General features: G+C 39.5%; 1 protein-coding gene across 1 annotated transcript in view; it reads left to right on the forward strand.

Annotated features, from left to right (window-relative positions):
* ZNF280C (zinc finger protein 280C) overlaps positions 1–8480 on the forward strand; it is a 56861-nt gene extending 48381 nt beyond the window's left edge. The window contains 6 exon segments of the mRNA XM_090264520.1: positions 1005–1067; positions 6868–6986; positions 7132–7168; positions 7821–7840; positions 7843–7998; positions 8001–8480. Coding sequence (XP_090120646.1) covers positions 1005–1067; positions 6868–6986; positions 7132–7168; positions 7821–7840; positions 7843–7998; positions 8001–8107 — 502 coding nt within the window. The 3' untranslated portion in view covers positions 8108–8480.
* Positions 8481–22624: the final 14144 nt, after the last annotated feature.

Below are 22624 nucleotides of genomic sequence, written 5' to 3' on the forward strand. Positions count from 1 at the left end.
GGGATATATTCTTGGGATTGTAACTAACCAGAATCTTCCTTTTCCCATGTGTATATGATGTGCTGGTGATAGTTACCTTGTGTCTAAGGGTAACATGACTGGTGTGTGGGCTGGCTAAGGTCTATCATTGCAAACTAGGGCTAGTGCTTCTCAAAATCTTATCTCACATAATAATCACCTGAAAATTTGTTAAAATTGATTTCTGGGCCCTGCTGCCAGAGATAAATTCAGTACGTCTGGAGTGGAACCTAAGGCTTTGTATTTCTAATAAGCTCCTAGGTGATGCAGGCACTGCTAATCCATGGAACACACTTTAGGTAATACTACTGTGCCATGCTAATCCTGCCTGGCTTTCTAATATAGGAAAGCTTTCCTTACCAGTTTCAAAAGTGTTATTAGCATTGGCTGCAAAATTTGGTTAACACTTTTCTGTGTGTAGGAATTATTTTAACTCCTGAGCTTTGCTTCCCTTAATTTGCTTTCCTTAAAAGCTCTTCTAGTAATTTGAAAAGATTCTTTAAATGTTTCACTTTACTGTTGGTAAGAAATGTCATTTAGCCCAAGTAGCATTTACTTTGAGGATCATTTATATTGTCCCTACTCACTAAGATTAGAAGATTAGAAAGTGATCATTATTCTTAACAATTTATATTGTAGCAAAATACATTATTAGCAAATATTTAGACTGTTTTCAACTCTTAATAGTTGGAAATTTCCATTTGCTGGTCTTTGCATTTTTACTCGAGATTTTTATATATAATACTGAGGTACTGTACTGATCATTGAAGAATATTTTCAGGGAAAATGTGTTGTTAAAAAATACATAGGTATAGCGAAATGTAAGATAAAATTTTTGAAGTAAACAGAGATGACTAACAGAATTGTATAATTTAGACCAGCCTCTTTTTATTTAAAACTAATAAACTAAACAGACTTGAAATATGGTCATAAAATTAGTATGACTTATTGTATAATAAAATCTTATTTGTTTCTTATCTCTCCAGCTCTCATAGCAGCCATCCAAGTAAACCATTTTCTATTTTTAAGAAGCATTGTAGAACTCTCAGGTAATTAGTGGATCTTTTTTCATTCTCTCTGTTGACAAATTATAGTAACTTCTTTTTTAATTTTTATTTATTTTTAGAGAGGGGAAGGGAGAAAGAGGGAGAAAAACATTGATGTTGGTGATTGAGGGGGGAGAGGAGGTGTGGAGGTGGAAGAGGTGTATAAGAGGAATAAATGGTAATGAGAAAAATACAATAAAAACGTTTATTTCTTAAAAATCCATCTTTTCACATAAAATATCGATGTGAGAGAGAAACATGTACTGGTTGCCTCTCTTATGCACCTTGACTGGGAATTGCACCCTGACCACTGACCGAACGAACCCGCAACCTAAGTATGCATGTGCCCTGATTGGGAATAGAACTGGAAACCTTTTCTGAGTATATTTTATTGATTATGCTGTTAACAGTTGTCCCAGTTCCTTTTTCCTTTGCTCCCCTCTGACTAGTTACCTCCCTTACCTCCAGCATCCCCCACCCCCTTACTTCATGTCCATGGTTTGAGCATGTAAGTTTTTTGTCTTCACCCTTTCCTGTTTTTAACTTCCCCCTGTCTATTTTGTACCTACCAATTATGCTTCCTAATCCTTGCACCATTTCCCCATTTCTCCCCATCGTCCTCCAACCTGATAACCCTCTAAATGATCCCCATACCTATGATTCTGTTCCTATTCTGGTTGTTTGCTTCATTTTCGTTTTTACTTTTTAGATTCTGTTGTTGATAGTTGTGAGTTTGTTGTTTTAATGTTTATAGTTTTTATCTTTCTCTTAAATAAGTACCTTTAATATTTTATATAATAAAGGCTTGGTGATGATGAACTCTTTAACTTTACCTTGTCTGGGAAGGACTTTATCTGCCCCTCCATTCTAAGTGATAGCATTGCTGTGTAGAGTAGTTCGGTGTAGGTCCTTGCTTTTCATCACTTGGAATACTTCCTGCCAGCCCCTTTTTGCCTGCAGTTTGTTTTGAGAAATCAGCTGAAAGTCTTATAGGCACCCCTTTGTAGATAATTCTTCTTTTCTCTTGCTGCTTTTAGGATTCTCTCCTTATCTCTAGCCTTTGGCATTTTAATTATGATGTGTCTTGATATGGTCTTCTTTGGGTGTAGCTTGTTTGGGACTCTCAGTGCTTCCTGGACTTGTATGTCTGTTTCCTTCGCCAAATTTGGAACATTTTCCTTCATTATTTTATCACATAAGTTTTCAATTTCTTGTTCTTCCTCTTCTCCTTCTAGGCACCCCTATCATTAGAATGTTGGCATGTTTAAAGTTGTCCCAGAGGTTCCTAAGCCTCTCCTCATTTTTTGCAGTTCTTGTTTCCTCATTCTGTTCTGGTTGGCTGTTAATTTCTTCCTTATGTTCCAAATCATTGATTAGAACTCTCGTTTTCTTCCCTTCACCATTGATTTTGTGTGGATTTTCCTTCATTTCACTTAGCTTAGCCTTTACTTCTTCCCTTCTGCATTTGCTGTACTCAAGCATATCTGTTAAGTCTGTGAGCATCTTTATCACCAGTGTTTTGAACTCTGCATCTGTTAGGTTGGCTCTCCTTGTCACTTAGTTCTCCCACTGGAACCTTGATCTGTTCCCTCTTTTGGACCCTACTTCTCTGTGTCCTCAACTTTACAGGCTCCTGTGTTTGCCTCTGTGTCTTAGGTAGAGCTGTTGCACCTGTTAGGTTGTAAGGGATGGAACCTTAGGGATTTGTCAGTATAGGGAAACCTGTTTCACCATGTTGCGGTGCTGTATGTGGGAGAGGGTCTGAGAGGGAGCAATGCTGCTTGCTCAGCACTTGTCCCTTTACCACTTCTGTATGGGACTGATGTGCCTCTAGCTGTTGCCATGGCCATTGTTCCCAGAGTGGGTGGGTCTGTGAACATACTAGGACTGTGGGGGCCCTCTAAACAAATGGACTCTGCTGAGAAACTGGCTGTTTCTTCCTCTTCCCCACCCTCCACTGGTTTGCACAGTCAGAAGTAATAGGGCTTTATTTTCCCTGGTGCAAGAACCATGAGCTTCGTGGTCTGGTGTGGTGCTGGGAGCGCTCTCCAGGTGTCCCTCCCTACTTTTTTTTAAAAAGTGTGATTGCGCTTTCTGCAGGCCTACCGCATCCTCTCCTCCCATCTTACCTGTATGGATGAGTATTTCTTCTTTATATCTTTGTTTGTTGGACTTCCATGCAGCTCCATTTTCTGGAACTTCTGGTACTTCTGGTTGTCTCTAGCTTTGAGATAGTTATATTCCTTCGTAGTTATGGAGGGAGACGCATCGTGTTTACCTATGCCTCCATCTTGGCCAGAAGTCCCTTTTGCTTTCTGCATGATGCCCAACCAACTGAGCCACACCGGTCAGAACTGTAGTAACTTTTTAAACCTGATGCTGGAGTGCCTAGTTTGAAAAATGAAATGATTGCTACTGGACATACAGAGTTCTGTTCGTTATATTCTTAGATCAAAGAGGGGATATAGTATCTGGCTGAACTATGTTTCAGTGGTGTTAGTCATTAAGAACTTCCATGGTTTTCCAATAAAAAATAAAAATTAAGGCTCTCCAACAATATTTGAATATTAATTTGTGATTCCCAGTAAATAATTAATGCTCTTTTTGTTTTGATCAATATATAGCTTCATAATTTGTAAGGTTTTTTTTTTCTTTTTACATAAAGTGCACAACTTGTTTACTGTAGAGAAGGAATTTCCAATGAACATTTCTAAAAGTACTGATAATTAACTTTGGTTATACCACACACTTAGCTCAGAATCCACTAAATATCTACAGTAATACAAGGTTTGTGATGAGTGTCATGAGAGTTAATGATTTCAAAGGGAGGAGAGGTTTCTACTTAATATGAAGAGGCACAAGGGCATTCTGGTTAGAAGAAATAGCATGAATAAAAAATGCACAAAGAAAAAAAAGCGGAAAGCATAGTACAATTTAGATGGAGCATGAAGTTTATGTAAATAGTATTGAGATCAAAATCTGGATGAATAGTTTTTATCTGAGACCCAGATTGTAGAATCCTTGAAAAATGCTAGGAATTTGGACTTGATTTTAACTTGAGGACATTGGGGAAACCGTTGGTATTTTGTGCATAATCAAGAGTACTGAAGAAAGATCAGTTTGGAGGGGTATAAAAGATGCATTGTAGCTGTATGAGGCACATAGACTAGTTAAGACTATTGCAGTAATTAAAACTGAATAACTTGGGTTAAGGTGGTGAGGTGGTATTACATCATGTTTAAGAACATGGGCTCTAGAATCAAAGGGCTGACTTTAAAAACTGGCCCTGGCTTTGGTAAGTTAACAAATCTGACCTTGTCCTCTATTTTAAAAAGTTAAAATTATAGCACCTACTTCTTTGGGTTTCTCTAAGATTTAGATGAGATGATAAGTTAAATCTTCAGCTTGACACAGTGGGTGCTCAATAAATTGTTAATATTATAAAATGTTTGAAATATTGACAGTTTTAAGGAAAAAGTCAGAGATAACTACAATTTTGAGCTTTTTGTTGGGGACATGACAACATAAGAGAGACCGTTCAGGAGGAGTGATTTTCAGGAGTGGGAAGGGTAGCACATGACTTCAGTTTTATGAAAAAAATTTTTGATGCTATATACTAAAAATTTGGGTCATACTAACCATAACCTTTTCTTAATCAGGATACTTCTATGTATATACATATTTTATTAGTGGTAAAAGTAGCCTAAATTCAATAATAAACACACACAAAATAATTTAAACAGAAGAGTAGAAAATAGAATTTCAATGAACCTACCAATGAAAGAAACCAGTCACTAAATACCACATACTATACATTTCCATTTATATGAAATGTCCAGAATCAAAAAGATCAGTGATTGCCATGGGCTAGGGGCTGGTGGTTAGGAGAGGTAGGGGCAAGTGACTGCTTATGTGGGGCATGAGTTATTGAGTTTCTTTTTCAGGTAATAAGAATATTCTAAACTTGGATTGTTGTGATGGTTGCACAACTCTGAACATTTGGAAAATCAGTTTATTGTACACTGTAAATGGCTGAAATGTATGCCATGTGAATTATGTATCAAAACTATTCTTTAAATATTGCCTCAGAGAGTCTCCCTGAGCTGCTCGACACATGAGTAGGTCAATAAAATTTAACTGAGAGAGCAACCAAACCTTTGGGGGGATCTCCTTTGCTTTACCCTCTCCTCCTCTTGCTTTGTCAGTTGTGTTTGACTAATCTCTGTTTCTGTCTCTACTTTCATCCCGTTGACTTAGAATTGTACTTCCCCATCTGTTCACAAACTTGGCCTTGAATTTCTGGCCCTCCTTTAAATAACATCAGGTGCTCTTTTAGAATGTCCACTGGTGAAAAATGATGCTTCCTGAATCTCATACAAAATCTGACACCTGAGCACATTCTGCCTTTCTGTACCAATACACTCCTGGACTCTACCAAATTTCTGTTGTTTTTCTAATCCAAACCGCAGTCTTCTCCCAGAGGTGTTAAGTGAGAACCAAGATAGGGGCTCTGATTGATGCCAGGCCAGGCTCCTCAAGGAGATTTTGCTTGATCTTGTGGCAGTCCTGTGCATCTAAATGAGATGTCGTGAAATACAGGGGGACTCATACTAGAGAGCACCCAACCTAGGGTTTTTCCATTTGAACTGGACTACCTTATCAGGATTCAGGTTACAGAACAGAATGCCAGGGAGTTTACAGCAATACTATCTGGTTCCCAGCATCAAAGATGCCCCCATCTATCATTCAAGTAGACCCTGTTTTAAGCACCTCTCCAAATAATGATGACTTAATGTTCGTTTGTCCTAAGAGCTTATCTGATCTCATGGAAAGACAGAAGTCACACGGTTTCCTTGTGTAATTCAGCTTTTCCTAATTTTACCCACCCCACATTCTTATGAAGATTATTTTTGATATGCTAATGTGATAGATGTAACTATACAACAGACTGTTAAGACAGCTGCAGGGGAGAAGTCAGTCTAAGGTATACTACTGGTTTTTGTTTCCATAGAGATGAAATACTCAAGTTTAAAGTATTTAAATTTAAAATGAACTGTAAAAGTATTTATACTGTTAATAAGCTGGTAATAACAATAATTACATTATGTTTAATGATTTTTTTAAAGTCTCCCCATTTTTTATGATTTTGTTGTCACTTAAGATTTTAGATTATAGGCTCCACAAAGTATATAAAGAAGGTCTTCAACAAATATATATTGAATAAATGACAATCCTTGCTTTGCAGGTGGGCAAAGGCACAGAAACATTGTGCCTTGCACAAGTTATACAAGTTGTTAGTGGAGCCACAACTGGGCTTTAGATCTCTTGACTTACCTTTTAGTGACTAGGAAACAGTTTATAAAGCACTAAATGTTAGCCTAATAGACATGGCTACACCTGTTTTCTAAAGCACCATTTCAAATATATCAGGCATATATAACAAAATTAAAAAGTAATGGTCATGATGTATAAAAAGCAAATCAAGAGTTATTACATGGATCCCTGACCTGTGTGGCTCGGTTGGGTGTCATCCTACAGGGCAAGGGGTCACCAGTTCAGCTTCCAGTCAGGGCACATCCCTGGGCTATGGGTTTGGTCCCTGGTCAGGATGTATGCGAGAGACAACTGATCAATGTTTCTTTTCCTCTTCTCTTTCTCCCTCCTTTCCCCTCTCTTTAAAAATAAATAAAATCTTCTTTAAATGCTGATTTTAAAAACAGTTATTACTTGGGAAAATAATTATTGAACCTGTATAGATTTTCATAAAAGATAAAAACCTTTTTCTTCTCTCTCTTTTTCATAGGGGCATTACTCTAGTGTGCCTTAAATGTGATTTCTTAGCTGATTCTTCTGGGTTAGACCGTATGGCTAAACATTTAAGTCAGCGTAAAACTCATACGTGCCAAGTTGTAACAGAGAATGGTATGTATATGTAATTGAATTGCTTATTTCTGATAATTTATTCCTGTATTTTTGATCAACCACAATGTGGGGTCTTAATTTTATTAAATTGATAGGCTCACTCATCATATATGCTATTTTAAGTGTTAAACTCTTCTAATTTCAGTTTCCAAAAGTACCTCAACTTCTGAACCCACTTCTGAGTAAGTTGAATTTTCATTCAGTGTATTTTTCTTTGATGGATTTTTAACACTGTTGCTTATTTTTAATGTATTATTCAAAGAAATGAAAAATATTAAAGTATTTTGTTTTTGTTTTTGTTTTTAAAGCTGCTTGTTGAAATAGATTCCCGCTCTATGGAGCTCGTGCAACCTGGTGCAAGACAAGTTGGAATTTCCTAAGTTCAAAGTTCTGAAGTGTTTTTTTACACAGAACCAGTTTCCTAAGTTCAAAGTTCTGAAGTGTTTTCTCACACAAAAAAATGGTTGAACAGCCAAGTTCATGACAATAGCTTTCATTATTCAGCTCTTTTCAGCTTTCAGATGGCAGTAGATTCTTATTCCACCTTATCTTTGTGTCAGGTTAACATATCTTAATATATGCTTTTTTCTCCAGTTGGTTCTCTCCAAAAATAACTTTTGTTTGTCATGGTCTCTCTTGCTTTGCTTAAAATAATTTGTGTTTTTCTCTGCTGTACTGGCCTTCAGAATATTGCATTTCAAATGATATGGCTATTCATCTTTTCTTGTCTGTTTGATTTCTTAGTTAATTTCTTACAAATCTTACACTTTTTAGGTCAGATAGCTGACTTTTCTTCTCGTTCTTTGTCATTGTTCTATTTTTCATATTTTTCAGATGCAGAAGCAACACAGAAATTTCAAAAATGTTCAGGGTACTCCTGGTCAGTGTCCCCCTTCGTTGGACACAACTGATGCCTGTTCTCTCTTTCCAAGAAATACGCATTGTTTAACTGTGAGACCTCCTCTAGGTTGTGGCCCTAGGAAATCAGATCTTGGGAAGAGTCCCTTCCTTCATGCTGCCTGATGCTAATTTGGCCAGAGATAACCACCAAATTGACCACAGCTTCCCACTTGGGGCTTTGGTTTTTTATCTTAAGCTTATGGGTTGGTTCTGACCAATAAAAGCCCATCAAATCAATGCTTTATCATCCAAGTTGAAGTTTAATCATTTTGGCTGCTGCCCTTTAGTCTTCTTCTAGCATGTATGCAGTCCAAGGACTTCAAAAACTGGCTGTGTAGGAAACCAAGGTTACTTTCGTGCTCTTGGAAAACAACTTTCTAAAATTACAGTTCCAAATTTACAGATATTAGTACTGCCATTTAAAGTTTTATCCAGTATTAACCCTAGGAGTTTTCGGCAATAGTAATAATTTTAAAATTTTTTGAAAATGTAATTTAATTTTATCTTGGTTTTGTCTTGTTCTTCAGCAAATCTATCGATGTCTATTTTGTTCTATCCACTTTTATCTCTTTTAAAACTTTTATTTTGTGTTTGTTTTGTTTTGTTAAGAACTCTAAGAAGTTCCTTAGACTTCTCTACATATTTCATGTAGCTTCCTATTGGTATCTTTTTAATTTGGTAATTGTTCAGACCATCAGACATTATTACATCCTCTGTCCATCTCAGGACTATTATTAACATTATTTTAGTGATTGTGAGTTTGAAGACAAAGAATTGGCAAAAAAAAAAAAAAACACTTTCTGTAGACCTTAAAACAAATTTTAAAGTTACATTTCTGTACGTGTAATGCATAATATCTTCTTAGCCATTACTATAATTCCTTTGGATAAAGATAATATATTCAAAATATTGGGACCAAAAATGAACTTGTTTCTTGCATATATATATGTATATATATGTAAGTATACATGCATATATACACACACACACATAGATGTATATATTTTTTAATTTGGTGTTTGTTTATTTTGGTTACATTGAGTATAGATTTGCTGAACAGTTTCGATGTTGTTATTTTTTTAATAAAATTTTGTATTGTTAAAATGCCTCAGCAGTTATTTTCTAACAACATTACATAAAAGCTGTAGACTTCATCATACAATTTGGAACATTGTTTTGCTTCTTACATGGAAGACTGATTACTTAACCTGCAGACTAAGAGCTTTATCTACTGAGTATATGTTACCATTTTCCCTCCAGCACAGTTAAAAGCTCACTGTTTATAGTTTACAAATTTCTTGAACTTTAAAGACTGATGAGAGTTCCTTTGTGATCTTAACCATGAAGATGGGCAGGTTCTGAAGTTGTTTAATTCAGTCATGAGTGGTTTTTCTCTTAACATCAGAGCTCTTGAATTATGAAACTTAGTCCATTTGGGCTGATATAACAGAAAACCATAGACTGGTAGTTTATGTATAATAGAAATCTATTTCTCACAGTTCTGGAGGCTAGGAAGTCTGATCAAGGTATGGTAGATTCAGTGTCTAGTGAGAATGTGCTTTCTGGTTCATAGAAGATCATCTTCTTACTGTGTCCTCACATGGTGAAGGGTTAAGAGAGTTCTCTGAGGTCTATAGTTTGCAAAGGCAGTAATCCCATTCATGGGGGCTCTACCCTTATGACCTAATCACCACCCAAAGGCCTATTCTCCACATACCATCACATTGGGATTTAGCTTTCAATATATGAATTGGTGGGGGGTGTGGGCACAAATATTCAGTCTATAAAAGAAACATTGAAAACCAGTTTTAATGACCACTTGTTATATAGGCTAATCTCTGCAATTCATAGTCAAAAGAGTTTATTTAGTTTTAATTTTCCAGACTGATTTATGTTATAAATGATTTTCAAAAATCTTTAAAAGTGGCTTCTTAGTAATGGGTTTGGTGATAGTTTATTTCAATATCTGTTTCTAGGATGCTTTTTCATCCACCGTTTTTCTACCTTTTTTTTTTTTTCACTTTTTAAAAGTGGTAAGATACATATAACATAAAATTTGCCATTTTAACCATTTTCAAGTGAACAATTCAGCATAATTACACCAAGTTTTAAACTTTTTCACAAAATAACTTCTTTGTGGTTTTGACATATTCTCTTTATATGACTTTGATTCTATCAGTTCAAAATATAAATTACATTTTTGCTATAGCAATATTTTAGGTAGGGGTACAGCTTTGTGTTCTTCCATAAGATTATTTTTCTTATGGTATTTTTTCATTTTCTTTTAAGTATAATACACTTAAAGTTCTGTGTCCTATAGCATAATTTTTACTTGTTTAAATAAAACATTTTACACAATCAGTACTAAGCTTACCAAGTTAGATGAGTCTTAATTGGTGCTAAAGAGTTTTGGTTTGACAGTCTGATTCCTTTACCTTCAGGATATCCTAACAAAAATGCTTTCACCTGATTAAGAATCAGCAATTTCCATACATGTGTGCTTTTTGTTTAAAGCTAAATAAAAGGTGTGATTGACTTGGTTTCAATCCATCACCATTATTAGAAAAATAACCTCTAAAGTACAGAGACTTAGTTTCTTGCTTTTTTAAAAGTATATCTTACTATGCTATTACAGTTGTCCCAATTTCTTTTCCCTTTGCTCCTGTCTGCCCAGTATCCCCCCCGATCTGTCCATCAGTCCCACCCCCCTTATTGATGTTCACGGGTCATTCATGTAAGTTCTTTGGCTTCACCCTTTCCTGTACTACTGTTTTTTAAAGATTGTATTTATTTTTAGAGAGGGAAAGAAACATCAGTGTATGGTTGCCTCATAGGGCCCCAACTGGGGACCTGGCCCGCAACCCAGGCATGTGCCGTGACTGGAAATCAAACCAGCGACCCTTTTGGTTCGCAGGCCAATGCTCCACCCACTGAACCACACCAGCCAGAGCTACTGTACTACTCTTGAAGTCCCCCTGTCTATTTTGTATCTACCAGTTCGTTTCTTGCTCTTTTATTGTAACACTTTGCCAAAACACTTCAGCAAATACTAAGTACTTACTATGTACCTGACACTGTTCTGTGTGCTGGAGAAAGACAAATATCTGCCCTTACTGAGCTTATGTTTTTGGTGGTGGAAGACAACAACAGAAAACAAAATTATATAGTATGTTAGATGATTATCAATATTATGGAGAAGAGTAAGGAAGGAGGTTAGTGAGTAGGGGTTGGGAGGCTGCCGTTTTAAATTTGATGGTCAAGGTAGGCATCCATGAGAAGATAACAATTGAGTAAAAATGTGAAGAAGATGAAGTGAGCTACTTAGGTATCTATCAGAAAAGCCTTGCAGAAAGACTAGCAAATGCAAAAGCTCTGAAGGAGGGAATTGGAATCCTCATGCTTTGCTGGTAGGAATGTAAAATGGCTCAGCCACTGTGGAAAACAGTTTGGCAGTTCCTGAGGAAGTTAAAATAACGCAGCAATTCCACTTCCAAGTATACAGTAGTCCCTGTCTATATCGCGGTTCACTTATCACGGCCTCACTATTGCAGGACTTTTAAAAATATTTACTTATTGCAGATTTTAGCTATATCGTGGGATTTTGTGGTACTGTATACGTACGTTAAAGTTACATAGGTTTAAGAGTGTAGAATATGTTTAAGAACATTAGGTTTATAAAAGTGGAAAAGGTTAATAAAGGAGTGGGAAAGGTTAATAAGGGACTGGAAACGGTTTATAAGTGTGTGGTAAGGGTTTATAAAGCCTTAAAATATATATAAATACTAAAATGTAAGGTTGCTACACAGATTTTCATCTATCACAGGGGGCGTCTAGAACGTAATACCCGCGGTAAGTGAGCGAATACCATATGTCCAAAAGAATTGAAAGCAGGGACTCAGGTACTTGTACATACATGCTCATAACAGCACTACTCAAAACAGCACAGGTGGAAAGAGCCCAAATGTCATTAACAGATGAAGAAAGAGATTGTTGTATATCCATACAATAGGGTATTATTTAGCCATAAAAACTAATGAAGTACAGGACTTCCGGCCAAGATGGAGGCCTAGACAGACCCTGTGTCTCCCTCCACAACTAAGAAGGAATACAACTACCTCAAAACTAGAGACAACCAGAGTTCCAAAAAACTGAGCTACATGGAAGTCCAACAAACAAAGATATAAAGAAATACTCATCCAGACATGCATAAGGGGCAGAGAGGACGCGGTGTGGTGGCGGAAGGAGCAGCGGCTGGTGGAAGTGCGGTCACCTGTCTTGAAAAGTGGGGAGGGATAGTTGGGGAGCGCTCCCAGCACCAAACCAGGCGGCGCAGCTCACGGTCCCAGTGCCAGGGAAAATAAATCCTCATTGTTAACTGCAAACCAGTGGGGGTTAGGGCGGAGGAGGAAACTGCCAGTCTCTCAGCAGAGTCCACTTGTTTAAAGGGCCCCCATGGTCCTAGAATGTACGCAAACCTACCCACTCCGGGAACAACAACCAGGGCAATAGCTAGAGAGGTGCCAGCCCCTACGGAAATGGGAGTACCTGGAAAAAGGGCGAGTGCTGAGCAAGCGGCATTGTCCCTCTCTGATCCCTCCTCTGCATACAGCGCCACAACATGGTGGAACGAGTCGCCCTATACTGACAAATACCTAATGCTCCGCCCCTTACAACGTAACAGGAGCGACCGCTCTGTGTAAGACACCCAGGCAAACAAAGAGGAGCCTGTTAAGATGGCCCAAAAGAGGGAATGGATGAAGGTTCCAGTGGGAGAACTAAGCGATGAGGAGATAGCCAATCTAACACGCAGAGTTCAAATCACATAAATATGCTCACAGGCTTGACAGATATGCTTAAGTATGGCAAATGCATAAGGGAAGGAGTGAAGGCTATGCTAAATGAAACGAAGGAAAAATCCACACAAAAGCAATGGTCAAGGGAAGGAAACCGGTGTTCAAATCAATGATTTGGAACATGAGAAAGAAAAAAAAAAAAGTCAACCAGTACAAAATGAGGGAACAAGAATTGAAAAAAATGAGACTTAGGAACCTTTGGGACTTGAAACGTGCCAACATCCTAATTATAGGGGTGCCAGAAGGAGAACAGGAAGAGCAAGAAATTGAAAACTTATGTGAAAAAATAATGAAGGAAAACCCCCCAAATTTGGTGAAGGAAATGGACATACAAGTCCAAGAAGCACAAAGAGTCCCAAACAAGCTAGACCCAAAAAGGACCACACCATAATTAAAGGACCACATCATAATTAAAATGCCACAGATTCAAGATAAAGAGAGAATCTTAAAAGCAGCAAGAGAAAAGCAGAGTTACCTACAAAGGGGTGCCTATAAGACGATCAGCTGATTTCTCAAAAGAAACTTTGCAGGCAAGAAGGGACTGGGAAGAAGTACTCAAGTTTATGAAAAGCAAGGACTTACAACCAAGATTACTCTATCCAGAAACACTATCATTTAAAATGGAAGGGCAAGTAAAGTGCTTCACAGGCAAGGTAAAGCTAAAGGAGCTCATCATCACCAAGTTGTTATATGAAATGTCAAAGGGACTTACTTAAGAAAAAGATCAAAATTATGAACATTAAACTGACAAACTCAACTATCAACAACTGAACCTAAAAAAAAAAAAATCTAAGCAAACTAGGAACAGAATCATAGGTATGGGGATCATTTGGAGGGTTATCAGCTGGGGGAGAGAGGGGGAGAAATGGTGCAGGGATTAAGAAGCATAATCGGTTGGTATAAAATAGACAGGAGGGAGTTAAGAATAATATAAGAAAGGGTGAAGCCAAAGAACTTATATTCACAAGCCATGGACATGAACTAAGGGGGTTGGGATTGCTGGAGGGAAGGAGGGTACTGGGCAGAGGGAAGCAAAGGGAAAAAAATTGGGACTACTATAACAACATAATAAAATATACTTAAAAAAAAAACTAATGGAATAGTCATATATGCTGCAATGTGGATGAACTTCAAAAATGATGCCAAGTGAAAATAAAGTCACATTGTATGATTTCATTTATATGCAATATCTAGTATAGGCAAATCCATAGAGACGGAAAGCAGGTTGGTGATTGCCAGGGGCTGGGCGGAGGGAGGAATCCGGAGTGACTGCCTAATGGGTACAGGGTTTTTTTGTTTGTTTGTTTTTTGGTGATGAAAATGTTAAGGAACTAGATAGAGATGGTGGTTATGCAACATTGCGAATGTACAAAGTGGCACTGAATTGTTCACTTGACTACCTAACGATAAAAATACAGCTAACATAATGATGAGGAAGGGGGAAAAAAGTTTAAAAACGGATCATGCCTGACTGAAGGAACAGCAACAAGACTGATGACCCTACAATAGAGTGTGGGGAGCTGGGGGTGGGGGATTGCAAGAGAGAGTAGTACATTATGGGGCCTGAAAGGTGATATGGACCCATGTAATGCAGACCCTTAAAGGCAACTGTAAGGGTTTGGCTTTTATCCTGGGATAGTAAGCCATTAGTGAATTTTGATTAAAGGAACGTGTTACTCCTCAATGAAATACAAAAATCCTTAAATATAGTCTTAACAGAATCAGTCTAGCTGCTATCTTGAAAATAAACTTCAGAGGATCAAGGGCAGAGTCAAGGGGATCAGCTAGGAGACTTATGTTAATCCACGTGGGAGATGATAGGGGTTTGAACCACTGAAAAAACTTGCTGTCCTCAAGAAGCTCAGGGAGGCTACTGTGCAACTCTTCTACTGTTTCTAACCCTCCACACTGAGAAATATCTATTTATCTGCACCGCTGTTATGTATGGTGGTGAAAAGGGAGTTCAGCCTTGAAATAAAACAGACCTAGGTTTAAATCCTGGTTTTGTATCTAACCAGCTGGGTAGCCTCAAGTAAATCACCTAAACTTGTCAAGCCTCAGCTTGCCTATCAGTGAAAGGTATGTAATGATGAGGATCACAGATTATCTATATAGATAGATAAGCAGGCTGAGAGACAGGCAGACAGACAGACAGACAGACAAAAATTGGCACTGGCCTGACAAAAAGTAGGCACTGAAATGTTGCTGCTTACACTATCGCTAATGTTAGTGCTATTCCCAACTGTCATCGCTATCATTGCTATTACCATTACTACTGCTGAGAGAAGACCCTGGAAACTACAGAGCAGTGGAATCTTCTCATTGAAAGTTTTACTGGCAATCCATCAGCACTCTGGTTATCTGTAACTTTTGCTTATAGTCCTCAGGTCTTGCAATACATTCCTCCAAACTTCTGGGTGGATGGCATTTTATCACAGTGCTTCAATTACATGTGGTATAATTCTCTAATGTCAGAAATGAGCCTTGTTCTGGCTTTTCCTGTCTAAAGACTATGAAACAACACTGCCTTGTTGAATACTAATACAGAATCCAATCTGTTCTAGAGGGAAATATTTATTTTGTACCTAGATAATCCCTTATTTACAGGAAACTTTTTAGTAATCATTACCAAGAATCCATTCCCAGAAATCTTGCCTACTTATCCAATACTATTAACTTTATGAAAAGTATACTTGTAAGTACTAGCAGTAAAGTGGCCTTTCCTTTTGCAGAACTTCAAAATGATTAAAATGTACCTGATTTTCTCAGAGGTTAGGTATATTGTCACTGAGTCTTGGAATTGTTCTAGCTGTTAGTTTTATCTCCTTCCTCTTCCTCCATTTTCTCCAGTATAACTACCTGAATAGATTAATTATGACATTAGAATAGAAGGAACATTTTAGGTTGTACACATTTCTTTTTCTTTATAAAATATTGAGGATAGAATGACATTTTTCTATCTAGCAAATATTCACAGCCTCAGCATAAGAATTCTTGAGTAAATCAGTAAATATCTCAAGCTTAGAAAATTAGGCTATTTATTTTCATTTTCACAAATAACTTGATTGATTTGGATATTTTGAGTATGCCAGCTATCTCCCGTTATTGGTTTCTAGTGGTTAGAGGCCAGGGATACTGCTAAACATTTTCCAATGCATAAGACAGCCCCACAGCAAAGAGTTATTTGGCCAAAATCTCAATAGTACCAAGAAACTTTGACACATTTGATCAGTCACAGCACCTTCTCCATATACTGCACAAATTTTTTTTTTGCAGTTCAGATGCATTTTTACCTTTCTTGTAATAATAAAGCATAATACACCTAAAAAAAAATTAGGCTATTCAGTTGTCTATTGATTGAATCAAATGATTTGAAGTGATTTTAAAAGCTGTTAGTTCTTTTAGTGACTTTCAGGTGACTTTATGTTCAAATTACCTCAGTTCTGAATAATTTAAAAGAAGAATATATTCAATACTATAGAGCTTTATTTTTGAAACTGAATGACCAGGAAAAACCTGAATGGTCTTCCATTTTCATTTCACCATAGTACACTTTATATCAGGGGAACTGAGAAATAATATAAAAATGTTTACTCATAAACTAGATCTCACATACATAACATTTCTTATTTTAATCTTCAAAAAAATCATGTAAATAAGGTTTTCAATCCCATTTTACTGATGAGCAAACTTAGGCCACTTGTAATTCTGAAAGTAAAATGATACCAGGAAGTACTGACTTCCTCACCTTAAGAAACATCATCCTCCCTGTCCCAGTTTTAGTCAAAGCTGAGCATTTTCTTTAATGGAGGATAAGCAATTTAAAAGCTGACTTCTGATTTGTAGACAAGCAAGCAATCCTTATCCAGAGGCCTAAAACTTCATTATCTTCATAGCTGGCCATCAAACAGAGGTACTGCGTGATCACACTATTTTTATTGTTCATGGGAATGGAGAACTGGAAAGCATCTAGCATCAGCTGCTAGCAAATCTGCTACTTAGTCCTGTTGCAGCAGAGTTGGAACCCTTAGTCTCAAATCCAGGAAGGAGAAGCACATTCTCCTCCTAGGCTTAACAGAAATAGAGAAGAATAAGAAGTTAGCATTGTGGTCCCAGCTCTGCAATTAGACCTGGGTTATACCCTCCTGTAATGCTGGCCAAGCGGTATGACCCTGGGCAACCTGCTGTGATTATTCTGTCCCTCAGAGCTTATTATGAGTATTAGACATGATAGTCCATGCTAAGCACATAACAGAGGATTTAGCAGTGCATAGTAAACAATAATGTGAGCTGTCATGAATCACTGTCATATTTTCAGTTGGAGGTATGGAGATTAAAAACTAGGCTAGGTCTGATATCATCCTCCTCATCTAATGATCTCCCTGGAAGGATAAGCAGGACCAAAATACCTGGGGTAACTTCCTCTCCTTTATCTGAAGTGTTCGGGTCTCCACTTGGGATTTATCGGTAAGGATCAAGCAGGCTAGGTTTCTTCTCTCTGCTTTCACCTGACACTTCCTCCAGTACTTTAAGAGTAAATGCAGTGGGTCACAATACTGGGGGAAGGATTAAGTACCAACCACTTCAGACCATGAGATCCTTTTCTCGGTCTTTTTCGGCTGCATCATGGCATAGGTGAATCTTCTTTTATCCCCAGTGGTCCAGGGCTACTTACCTACCCAGCTTCAAAATCTGTCTCCCTCCCTGGGCAGGTAAGGTGCTCCTCAATGTCCCCCCACCCTCCCTGATGCCATGCTAGTAGTACTTTAAAGCCCCAGTGATAGGGCACAGGTAGCTTACTTATAAGAGCAACCTTTAACATGAGATCTACCCTCTTAATAAATTTTAAGTGTTCTTACCATAAAAGGGGTGGTACAGAGAAACTTTTGAAAGTGATGGATATGTTTATTACTTTGGTTGTGATGGTTTCGCAGATGTATGCATATGTGCAAACTCATCAAATTGTATAAATTAAATATGTCCAATTTTTACCTATCAATTATATTTGAACAAAGTCGTGTTTTTAAATTATAACCCTTTTAATTCCAAGTGCCTAAGTGCCCAGACTTGGACAGGATTAGGTCCTTCTGTATGGCCTTCCATCGCAGGAAATAATACAACTCTAGATAAACTCCTACTGGTAAACACCTTCCAACCTTCACTGATTTTGCCAGTAGAGGGCACACAGCAGACATGCAATCTCTTGAATTATCTATCTTGTGTCTTGCGTCCAGAGTGGCCCTCACAGCATAGAGGGGTTTACATTCCAGGTTAGTTATTCAGTTGGTCTCTCATGGTTAAGAGGCTCTTGCCTACTAGTTTCAGATGAATGTCCACCAGGCTGGGGTTCCAAAGTTACTCAGACCATTAGTTTTGAAGCTCTGGCCCAAGAAAGGTAGTTTCTGATTCTAGAGTTCATCAGGAAGTGTTGAGATACACATACAAATAGAGGGAGAGAGAGCATGAGAGATACAGGGACAGACCGACATACAGACCTGGGGGCACATTAGAATCAACTATGGACATTTTAAAAATACAAATTCCTGCCCTGCCTGGGTGGCTCAGTTGGTTGGAGTGTCACCTGTGCACCAGAGGGCTGCAGTTTCGATCCCTGGTCAGGGCATGTGTGGGAGGCTGCCCATCAATGCTTTTCACATTGGTGTTTCTCCCTTTCTCTGTCTCTTCCTTCCTCTCTCTGTGAAGTCAATGAATATATCCTCCAATGAGGATCAATACATACATACATACATACAAATTCCTGGACCCTGCCCCCAGAGCTAGTAAATCAGAGTGTTTTAAAATCTGTACTTTAAAAATTTGCCAACTGATTTCAAGCTGTTGACTGTGAACCAGCATTTGGGAGCCACTTATCTAAGGGAACCTCTCTGATCCCCATCTCAGTCCTGCTGCTCCAGTGCAGCCCCTAGGGGTGCTGACAGTTAAGGGGACTTGGAGTCAGGACAGGGTTTGAAACCAGTGGAGCCTAGGCCAGCCCTTCCAGAGAGAACAAGGCTCCTCGTAAGTGAGGGGATGAGGGATGGGGGGTGGAGGGAGGTGTCTATAAGGTAAGGCAGCAACTCTGTCCCCTCAGGTGTTACAGGAGGATAACTGGCCTCTTTCTGCATCTGTCACTCAGAGTTGCACGGGGGAGCTGAGCCTTGCTATCCAAGGAGCTCTCAGCACATCACCACATCCTCTCTCCTCACCAGCATACACTCAGGGTGGGGTACAGTTAACTTCACTGAGAGGTGGGTTTCTCCAGCTGTTCTGGGCTGGGTATCCCTCCCAGGCACTGCTCTAGGTGGTGGTGCTCAGAACAGCATCTGGTCCTTGTCTGAAGGATCCTCCTAAGATAGTCTTCAGCTGCACTGAGCTTGGCCAGAGCAAATCCTCAGTCTGAGTCTGAGGGCCTGAGCAAATGCACAGGTATTAGTGGAGGGGTAGTTTGGGAGTAGGGCAGTGACAAGATCACATAGTTCTCAAGTCTGAGCAGCAGAGTCCAGCTGTCTGTATGGTTCCCAGCTATTGTCTAAGGCAAGGACATTTTAGGGACTCCTTTGGCCCAGAACTGACACTTCTGTCAGCCTCTTGGGCTTCTTGCAGGTATCTGGTCAGTGGCATCCCATTCAAGAAGGAATGTCCCAGTCCTGGTTATTGAATGGCCTTGCTAATCAAACCCCCATTAGTCAGAGGGACTGGCTGGAGTCAGCCTGCAATCCCTTAAAGGGTCCTGAAGCTTAGAACTAGCTGGAAATATAGTATGATATTATACAAAGAACGTAGACTTGAAGTAAGACAGCTCTTGCTTTACCACTCACTACCCTGGACCAGCCACTAAATCTCTCAGGGCATCCATATTCTTATCTGTAAAATGGAAACTATTATCCTTACCTAATCAGGTTGAAGGAGCATTAAATAAGCTAGTAAAGGAATATAAAATATTTTAGCACAGAACCTGGCACATAATAGGCATTCAAATGTTGGTAGTAATTTCTCCTGGTCCTGTCTCTGTAGCACCAATGTAGACTCAAGGGTACAGGTCTGGAAAGTGAAAAGGAATTGTAGAAGAGAGCTTTTGGCCATCATGAATTGTTCCAGAGACATAGTAAGGCTGAGTGAGAAGCCTGGAAGCACCCTGCTTCCCTCAGATTTCCCTTGCTCCTCACCACTCTCATGGAATCAAGGGTGTCATGATTTTCTGGCCTCAGGAGTCCCCTTCCTCTGGGTGCACCCAGGGTACAGCCCATTTCCAAGTCCTCTTGCTTAATCTGAGAGAGGCCTGAGCGTCATGGTGCCAGCAGAAAGTTCTGGGGCTGGGAGACTGGATGGAACCCAGAGATTCTAAGGATTTCTAGAGCCACAGTGAGGAGCCCCAGGACTTCCTGGCTGTCCCCAGTCACCTGAGGGAGAGTAATGTCATACTGCAGGAAAGGACAAGATCAAGCAGGTGAGGCACAGAGGATAGAGGCAGGTAGGATTGGTGGGTGCCTGCTCTTCACAGCACAAATACCAGAGCCTTAGCAGGACCAAAAGGTAAAAATCTGGGAGAAGTTTTCAGAGTATTTTTTAAGGTGGAGAACAGCCAGCTCTGCAGCCCACACTCAGGAGTCACCCAGGAAGGGGTGTCTTATTTCTCTCAAAGATGCTATGAAAAGTGGAGTCTTTTCCTTCTTGCAGGTCAGCAAGCCTGCCGAATCGTTTCAAAGGTTACTGAGTCTAGATGATGCGAAAACCTTCCGCTGGCTTCCCACTGCGTTTAAATAAAACCCCAACCCAACAGACTTGGCCTGACCTACTTCTTTGCTTAATCTTCCACATTCTCTCCCTTTCTTACTCAGCCACAGTACTTTTTTTTTTCTGTTTCTCAAACGTACCAACCTCACTTCTGCCTCAGGACCTTGGCATTTGCTGTTTCCTTTACTTGGGGTTCTCTTCTCCCTAACCTCACAGTAAGTTGCTTTTCTTCATTCAGGTCTCAGTTTAAGTGTTCTCTTCAGAGATGCCTTTTGTGACCACTCTAATATGTTGCCCTCCCCCACCTCCCTCATTCGCTATTCATTTATTCTGTTTTATGGCCCTTAGAGTCCTTATTACTCTCTCAAATTATCCCATTTATGTGTCTCATTTCTGGTTTAGTGTCTACCTCCTTTATGAGAGCATGATTTTATTTTGCTCACCCATGTATCCCTAGGGATTAGAACAGTGGCACATAGTAGGTGCTCAGTAAATTTTTGTTGAACTGTGTCAGAGGCAATCCAGGTCTAGAAGAGGCAATCCTGATTAGAGGAGTTGGAATGTTGTCATTTTGAGCCTCTTACAGCACTAAGGGGCCCTGTCCAAGACAGGTCAGGACCCAGACTAAAATGCACAAATTAAAATGAACAAGTTGCCCTGGCTGGTGTGGCTCAGTGGATTGAGTGTCAGCCTGTGAACCAAAGGGTCACCAGTTCAATTCCCAGTCAGGGCACATGCCTGGGTTGCAGACCAGGTCCCCAGTTGGGGGTGCATAAGAAGCAACCACACATTGATGTTTCTCTCCCTTTCTCCTTCCCTTCCCCTCTCTAAAAAATAAATTTTAAAAATATTTTTAAAAATTTAATAAAGAAAAATAAAATGAGCAAGTATCCGTTAATTTATTGAGAGGTGGCCCAGCTCTTTAGCCAGGTTACAAGGACCAAATGACACCACAAACCAGGTCATGTCCTGGGCAAGGAGTCAGCATCTAAAGTCTGAGACAAGTCCTTGTTCTATTCCATGGGGAAAACCTTGCTACAGGGGTTTTAGCAGGCAGTTCACCAACAGACAACAGGCTCTCAGCCCCTTGGGTGAGATTCAGGAGCTGGACATTGGGTGGGTACAACTTGGATGAAAACAGCCTTCACTGGGGTATTAGGCAGACTCCAAAGACTGGGATTCTACAGAAGCCAAGGAAAGAGAACCAGCCTGGGGGCTAGGCTGAACATGAGGCTGGGTGAGGGTGGGGTGGCGGTGGGGAATTAGCCAGTATGGGAGGAAGAGGGTCACAGGGACAACTTGAAAGGACCAAACAGGCTTTGGGTGGGAAGTACATCTGAGATGTATTACTCTTTGCTGGCAGTGGGGAGGAGGCAAGCCTGCATTCACCTACCACAGAAAAGTGCTCAGGGCCTGTCTGCCTAGGACCCTCTCTCCACAGACTTCTGACAACAGAGGCACCCTAAGGAGAACCCCCAAGTAAAGAGGTCTACCTGGGGCTACTGCAGATATTCCTTTATAGCGATTTAGTTACCTTAACAATTGAAAAAGGGACTTCCACATCCCTAGGACCAGCCATATAAAAAATACCTACAGGACTCCTATTGGAGAGCCACCAAAATCTCCCATTTGGCTCAAAAGGCAACAAACTGTCCTGCCTGATGTGCGGGCCTCCCTCGTTAAGGCTGCTCAGCTGTCAGACTTCTAGTTGTCCTGTTCAGCCCCAAAGTCATTCCTGCCTCCTAAGTTTTGCCCACTCCCCACCTCTTTACCAATCCAAACATTACAGTTCATTCAGCATACAAAATAAGACCAATTCTTTTTCAGTGACCCTTCCCTAATATTGAGCACATAATGCTCTCAATTCCCATAGCACAGTCGTATACTTGAGGATATAGCTGTCTAATTTTCATTCCCAAGTAGTTTCAGTGTGTACAATGTTCCCGCAACTAGATCAAAGGGTCTTTGAGTGTAGGGGATGGATCCTCCTCTTGTTATGTTTCCTCCACAGCACACAGCAAAGATCTTGGTGCATAAAAGATATTTGGTAGCTTGAGCCATGCTCTCTCCAAGAAAGGGGTGCAAGATGGGGGGCACTTTTGGTGTCAGAGACTGCTTAGTGGGAAATGAGAAGAAGAATCTAATTATTTT

The sequence above is a fragment of the Furipterus horrens genome, unplaced genomic scaffold, assembly GCF_987537825.1.
Source record: "Furipterus horrens unplaced genomic scaffold, mFurHor1.1.pri manual_scaffold_17, whole genome shotgun sequence".
Classification (NCBI taxonomy): Eukaryota; Metazoa; Chordata; class Mammalia; order Chiroptera; family Furipteridae; genus Furipterus; species Furipterus horrens.